Genomic DNA, 7,480 nt, shown 5'->3' with positions numbered 1-7,480 from the left:
AGAATTAAAGCAATTAGCATTTACCATTAATGTTTTTTGCCACTGTCATTCGTACGGTGATCTGTGCCATGAATTATAAAGTAGTGGTTTTCTGCTAATGAAAATTGGTATTGTGGTGGTCTTTACATCAAAAAACGCCCTAAGTAGTCCAGTCGAACACGCACGTAGATCAATCAATCGATCAACTGTCCAAGGGAAAACAATAGTTAGCCACACCTACATGTATGGGTCACTCGGCTTTGGTCTTCTCTATATCCGGTGTAGTTGGTTCCATGAATATATTTTTGGACGGACTAATGATGCAATTAGCTGCGGTCATTAGCCGTTGTACAGTATAGAACCTGCTAAAAATGTTCACTCGTCACCGCCCCTGTCTCGGCTCTTTGCCTGATGCACTGGCACATACACCATGGAGAGAAGAGAGGAGGTGTGACGTGATTATTCCAGAACCGAGAAGATGCAAGTGAAGAGAGGAGGTGTGACCTGATTGTTCCAGAAACCAGCAGATGCAAGTGTGGGCTACTGTTCACTGCGAATCCGTTGAGTCTCAACCATTAGATTTATGAGATCAACGACTGGGATTGATGATGTTACTACAATTCAAAACTCGTACACTATGTAGTAGTATAGAAAGAGGCTATGACCCTGCAAGAAGGGAATTTTTCTACGCGATGTGTGTGTTCCGACAGTCCCTTCCCCTTCATATAAAAGACAAATATATGGAACCATAATGTGTGCACTATTTGCTATTGTAGACTAACACACTTGTTTGTTTTGTGTGTCGCGTACATAAAAAATGTTTGTTAAAGAAAATTTTCATATATGTAGGACACATGAACCCTACAATCGTGAAAGTAAGGGCCATGATTGCCTTCTTCCTGGCATCGTCAGAGTTTTCACCCATGGCATCAGTGGGGAAGTCATGCTAATTAGGGGCGGGTTGGGGGCCAAGAAGAAGGGTGTGTGTACCACCCCTCTTCTCATACTCCATTCTTCAATGGGATGTGAAAGAGAATCCCAACCTTTATAACCTGGTCCCAACCCTTTATTTACGGGACTAAACTCCCACACATGTCATGGCAGAACACTTGGACATTTGAGATTTCTCAAGAATTTAAATGTTATATGGGCCAAAAGCCTAATAAATAACATCCAACGTGTACTCGTTTTTTTCTCCCCTCAAGAAAAAACTTGTCTTTTTTCTTTCATTACAAAATCTAGACTTCAATGAAAAGTCTTCCCTTGAGGGACTCGTCCTTGGAATATCGTATGTTACTCCCTTTGTGTTCCAAAAGAAGGCTTATAACTTTTGGATCAAGTCAAATGGTGCCTAGTTTCATTAAGTTTATAGAAAAAAATATCAACAACTATGATACTAAATAGATATAATATGAAAATATATTTTATTGAGTTTTTCATACTAATTTTGTATTCTAGTTGTTGATAATCTTTCTTATAAAATGGATAAAAAATTATAAGCCTTCTTTTCACATACAGAGGGAGTGCTTTGGAACGAGAAAGACAAAAAGAAGAAGAAACCCGATAATGCTATTGTGAGCTCGAGCTGACATGATCTCGAGTGAACAGTATAATTCAAGAAATGGCAAAAAATAAAAATAAAAATCCTTTGGCAAGAGACATTGATGTCTTTTCTACACACATGCAAATTCTCGCGTTGGAACCGCATTTGTGGAGGTGTGGACAAGAAAACAAAATTGATTCTTCAAAATGCTTCCAAAAACACTATTTTCTTAGCATCGTTTTTGTTTTTCCCACACATCCACAAATGTGATTTCACCGTGAAAATTTACATGCGTGTAGAAAGAACATCAATGTTTCTTTGGCTTTTGTTGTTCATCTAAGATCATGTGAGCTTGAGCTCACATACTCTATGTCCAAACAAAACTCGTTATGAATTGTTTGTACTTCGGGTGATCGACTATTTCAGTCTCCCAAGGGCCAAGGCGTTGCTCTGCACCTTGACAAGACTTCTCGGTAAAGGTTGCAAGACAAATCGACCCCTCTTAACAAAAACGCTAAAAAAAGGCTCGGTGATTTGGAGCCCATATGTAAACAGATTTAAGGGTATGTTTTTTTAAAAATGAATACACCGCGCTACATACTTGTAAAAGTGCCATGAAGAAATATATTTATTTTAGTGATACACAAAAACAACTAGATGAATGTACTATTTGTTGTTATAGATCGAACATTTTTTTTTTTGCGAACTAACCTGTGGTTGGATGGTTAGAAGGATAGTGTTATCCCCAACACACCAGAGTTCAAGTTCTAGACTTGACACTGGTGCTTGCATTTTTCTGGATTTATTTCAGGCCTTTCGGCAATGTACGATCTGTGCGAGAGACGTTCCCATCAACTACAAAGATGTTTGTGGTGAACTTGTCAATCTCAGCATAATTTGTCAGCTCAGTCTCTCAGAGGTGCTCACAGGGATAGGGTGTGCATGTGTGTGCATTGATAGGGATGAGTGTATGTGCGTATGTATGAGCGTTTGTGTTTGTACTGTGTTCAAAAAAAAGATGAAAGATTTTTCTTCTTTGTGCAGAACACACAACTTAAAATATAGGGCGCGTCTAGTGGGCGGCCGGCCGCCCACTAGCGCGATGGAGCGGCCAGCCATAAAAGTCAACTTCCTGTCCCCCTTGGTCCCAGGAAGGAAAGTTCCTTCCGACCCGACTGGCCATGCTCCCAACAAACAGAAAATCTCCCCCATCGCTGTCAAGTGATAACCACTACGTCCCCATGCCTCCCACGCACACCTCGCCCACACTTCCTCCCCCCATGGGTCGCACTTCTTCTTCTCCACGAAAGGAGATCCTAGGCCTGGATCCAAACCCTACAGAGCTGCCATGGTAGAGCAAAACTAGGTGAAGAAATTGGCCAGAAAAGCTTCAATTCCAAGAAGAGGGAGTACAAAGCCATAGTAGGCAGCAGCATCAGGTAACTTCCCTCTAGCTTCCAGCTCATCCTTCTTCACTTTCCCCTTCCCTTTCCCTCTGGATCTGCCACAAATCTTCTCCGGTCTTCTCCATAGTTGTAGGAAGAAGGAACATGAAGCAGCAAATAGAGTTGAATCTGATCTTTGCACAATAAAACACTTTCCTGTGCAACTAAAACATGGATCCAAGCCAACTTTTGCCTGGTTGCATGCAGATAAACCAACCCATATGCAAAAATAGACAGGGTGAAGTGCTTGTGCAAAAAGCCGTCTATTTGTGCAACTAAACATGAATCCAAGTCAACTTTTGCCTGGATGTGTGCATATAAACAAAAAAGGAGTAGTTGCATATGCAAAGATAGACAGGATGTAGTGCCTGTGCAAAAAACTATCTATTTGTGTAACTAAGCATGAATGCAAGCCAACTTTTGCATGGATATGTGCAAATAAACACAATGAGTAGTTGCGGACAGCACAATAAAACTTCATGTAGTGTGTGTGCAAAAAACCTTGATATTTGTGCAACCACACATGGATCCAGGCCAACTTTTACTGCAATGTGTGCAACAAAAACAAAGTAGACTAATAAAGTACAAAACATAGTAACATCAAGCATACATAGTCTTGTCACACAGAAAATGCAGTAGGGAAAATATGTTCAATATACTAAAGAAAAACAGAAAAAGATGAAAACTATTTTCTGCCATCTGAATCTTCTTTCTTCGTCCAAATAGCAGTGTATAAGAATTGTAGCATCAAATTATGTGCAGAATCTACGTCGGCTCCTTGAAAAATAAACCTGCACATCATTAGTATAACCAAGCAGCCAATTGAGCAGGATAATTTGTGCAACTACACAACATATGGACACCCACCTAGTATAATCATGCAGCCAACTGTAGAACTAGGAGCCAACTGAGCAGGATAATTTGTGCAAATGCACAACATATGGACAACCAACTAGTATAATCATGCAGCCAACTGAGTACAAAATTTGTGCAACTAAACAACAATGAACAAATCTGAAACTCCTACGGCTGAGCAACAACAAAATGGACATCAAAATCGCTCAATAGGCGCTATCGTCGTGCATCCTGTGCTACCTATCGTACACCGGCGCAAAGCGCTGACCCACCACACATTCTCGTGCCCCTGACCAACGATTCCCCACGGAGAGGCACCCACAGACCCGCCGCCCCTCTGTCGCGGCCCATTCGGCGGAGATGAATCGAGAAGGAGAGGGGAGAAATGGGGGGAGAGCAACGACGAGGAGAGATTTCAGGCTGCAGTTTCGAAACCGCCGCCCACGAACTATGCTTTATGGCTTACAGGTGGGCCTCCCCATGTTCGGATGAGGATAGAACCACCCACGACCCACGGCGGAACTGATCCCGCAACCAGGCGGCACCTGACGCACGAGCGAGACGATCGCTACCCGATCGTGCGTCCAGGAAGTGGCCACTCGGTTCGCCCAGAAAGTGCGCGTGCACTTTTTAGATTTTAGATACAAATATTTGTTCTCTGGAAAACTAGATTAAAAAGTTGATTATGGCAACTTGATATCTTGTTTGTTCTGCAACTAGAAATGTTGGTGATGACAACTAATGAGATATTCTTATGCGACTAGAAATGCTGATGATGCCAACTAATGAGATATTCTTGTGCAACTAGAGAGGTTGAGGATGTCAACTACTTGGATAATGTTGTCCAACTAGAATTGTTGAGGGTGCCAACTAAATAGATACTCTTCTGCAGCTAGAAAGCCTGAGGGTGCCAAGTCATTAGATACTGTTGGGCAATCCTCAAAAAATGTAAGATGGGATTAATCTCAATTCTTGTGCAACTAGAGAGGTTGAGGATGTCAACTACTTGGATAATGTTGTCCAACTAGAATTGCTGAGGGTGCCAACTAAATAGATACTCTTCTGCAGCTAGAAAACCTAAGGATGCCAAGTCATTAGATACTATTGGGCAATCCTCAATTTTTTTTAAGATGGGACTAATCTGAGTTCTTGTGCAACTAGAGAAGCTGAGGATGTCAACTAGTTGTATATTGTTGTGCAACTAGAATTACTGAGGTTGCCAACTAATTAGATACTATTCTACAACTAGAAAGCCTGAGGATGCCAAGTTATATACTCTTGGGACAATTCTAAAAAAACTTGAAGATGGCAACGTTGATCAACTGAAAAAGTTGAGCATGCCAATGCTTAATTAGTCCTTCTACAACTATGTATGAAAATTAATGCACTTGGCTGCCTGTATGTGGAGTAAAAAGTATTCCCGATGGAATTTTATGTTACCTCAGCGGCTGCTGCAGAAGATGTGGCATCTACCCCTTTGGATACTGCCTCCACGGGCACCTTTCTTCTCTGCAGTTTTACTAAGAGGAATCTTTCGCCACCCTAAAGTTGTGTAAAAAAATGAACAAGCATAAGGGGTTGAGAAAAAAAATAAACATGTATGTGTGCCATATAAAAAACCTAAAGGATAAAAGAAAAATGAAGGAAAATAAATTCCAAAGGAGTGATGTTCTCCACTCACATCGTCACCCTCTTCATCCCCGTCCTTATCATCGCCACGCGGCTGCCGCTTAGCAGCCCTTTTTGAGTTCCGTCGTGAGATCAGATTTACAAAACCTTACAATGAACAAAACATTGGGATGCTAAGAGGGTAAAAGAAAAGGGCATAATAAAATGGTCAGAGGATAGAACCCCAAAAATTAAAGTGCTAATAGGATAAAAAGAAAAGAAAAATGGGAACCTCTGTTTTGTTGTCAGGCACATCTCCTTCTCCATCCATTTTGGTCTCTGTAACAAAAAAATGCGAACAATGTATTAGTCAAATTAACAGAAGTTGCACAGGGGAGAGAAAATGTGGTGGGTTGGCTACTTTTATATTTGAAGTTGGCTAGTCTGAATTAAAAGAAAAGTTGCACATGATTTGCTGTCTAGTTGAACAAAAAATAAGTGCCACCCAGAACACAATACTCCATCAGAAGAAAAATTAAGTTGGCTATTTTTATCATAATGTTGGTAAGTTCTATCTAACAAGTTGCACAAAGTGGGCTGCCCGGTTGCACAAAAACATTTGAAACAAATATGTAAACTCCTACTGCAACTCGCAAACCCTGTATAACCACCGCATTTCTCACCAAGCTCCATAGGTCATATACACCCACAAAATTCACTCCTCCAATAACACAAGAACTGAAAACCAATTGCTAAGTCTAGTAAGAAGCCAACTAGGTAGAGCCTCTTGTGCAACTCCACAAGCCTAACTAGCCAACTAGGTAGAGCCTCTTGTGAAACTGCACAAGCCTGACTAGCCAACTAGATAGAGCATGTTGTGCAACTGCACAAGCCTCACTAGCCAACTAATTTAATCAAGCACACCAATCCATATAGCGTTTTGTATAAACAACAGAATCAACTCACCCACCCCGTGAAACACCAAAAAAACTGCATAATCTGTCAATTTCATCAAGCACCCACAACAAAAGCATCCCTAGATCCCCTGCGGCAAACTGAACGAGAACCCACCTAATCGATGCTCCCTGCTTGCATCCCGTGCTGCCTGGCCCGGAGCCAAAATATGCGTACAATATGTCCGTAAATGTGTACCTATACACCCGCACATGCACAGGCACCCGCATCTCGTGCATGTGCTGCCAGAGAACCACCAAAATCGAAGGAGATGTGAGATGTCAAATCAGGTGCCGAAATACATGCACCTCGAATCAAACAACGGGAACCAATTGACGACGTTGGAACCCTAAAAATCCGCTCTCTCACCGTCCGAACTAGCCTTCCCCGAGACAGAGAAATCCAGGAGATATCTAGGTACCTACGATGCCGACGAGGAACAACGACTCCAGGCGGTCGCCGCCGGCAATCTCGCCGCTGGATTTGAGAACTCCGCCTCCCCTTCCGCCCTTTCAGGTGCGTGCGGTGGCGAGATGTGAGGAATGAGGGGGGAGAACTCGAGAGAGCACAGACGGAGGAGAGAAAAACAGCTCGAGTTGTTTGACTTTCAAGTGGGCCTCCCTCCACTGCAGATATGGACAGACCGCCCACGATCGCGCCTGTGATTCCGACCAGGTGGCACTTGGCCCACCCGCGCCACGATCACGGCGTGATCCTGTGGCCAGGAGACGGCCGCTCGTTCTTGCTGAAAAGTGTCGCGCGTACTTTTTAGTTTTTAGGTAAAATATATTGTCTAATACAAAATTCAGGTATGTAGTAGATCAATAGATGTATTTGTTGTTTTAATCTAATAACTCTAAATGAATATGTGGATGATGTGTTCAGATGTACGCGTGCTTCGCGGTGACTACGTATAGCTGCTTGGTTTTGATTCGGATTTGAACCCAAGTACTATGCCACGTCGGTCTTTGAAACCGACTCAGACTGCTCATGCGGGCTATGCCCCGGTGCCGTGCGCACGACTATATAGGGCAACCGCGCCGCATCGGCCGGGCCATCGAGCCAGCTGCCACGTCCCCCAGGCCATCGCGCAACG

General features: G+C 42.8%; 1 protein-coding gene across 3 annotated transcripts; it reads right to left on the bottom strand.

Annotated features, from left to right (window-relative positions):
* Positions 1–3,467: 3,467 nt before the first annotated feature.
* Positions 3,468–6,966, bottom strand: LOC125531515. 3 transcript variants are annotated; one of them, XM_048695897.1, is made up of 6 exons: positions 6,806–6,966; positions 6,502–6,626; positions 5,722–5,769; positions 5,504–5,598; positions 5,263–5,364; positions 3,468–3,744 (listed from the first exon to the last, which is right to left on the bottom strand). In XM_048695897.1, exons 2-6 carry the CDS (start codon positions 6,596–6,598, stop codon positions 3,733–3,735), a joined length of 354 nt encoding a protein of 117 aa, XP_048551854.1. In that variant the 5' UTR covers positions 6,599–6,626; positions 6,806–6,966; the 3' UTR covers positions 3,468–3,732. The 3 variants fall into 3 exon arrangements, with proteins under 3 accessions (XP_048551854.1, XP_048551853.1, XP_048551855.1); XM_048695896.1 differs by having other exon boundaries at positions 3,472–3,758; XM_048695898.1 differs by lacking the exon at positions 6,502–6,626 and having other exon boundaries at positions 3,476–3,758.
* Between the last annotated feature and the right edge of the window lie 514 nt (positions 6,967–7,480).

Source organism: Triticum urartu, unplaced genomic scaffold (assembly GCF_003073215.2).
Source record: "Triticum urartu cultivar G1812 unplaced genomic scaffold, Tu2.1 TuUngrouped_contig_7327, whole genome shotgun sequence".
Taxonomy (NCBI): domain Eukaryota; kingdom Viridiplantae; phylum Streptophyta; class Magnoliopsida; order Poales; family Poaceae; genus Triticum; species Triticum urartu.
The sequence above is the reverse complement of the archived record's forward strand: the minus strand, read 5'-3'. Positions and strand labels throughout refer to the sequence as shown.

What these genes read in the sequence shown, in the direction of transcription:
- LOC125531515 (XM_048695896.1), bottom strand. Translation starts at nt 6,598, where the DNA reads ATGTGCGGGTGTATAGGTACACATTTACGGACATATTGTACGCATATT. An exon ending in AAGCAGGGAGCATCGATTAG is followed by an intron (nt 5,770 to 6,501) that starts GTGGGTTCTCGT and finishes TTTTTGTTACAG; the next exon opens with AGACCAAAATGGATGGAGAA. An exon ending in GCCTGACAACAAAACAGAGG is followed by an intron (nt 5,599 to 5,721) that starts TTCCCATTTTTC and finishes GTTCATTGTAAG; the next exon opens with GTTTTGTAAATCTGATCTCA.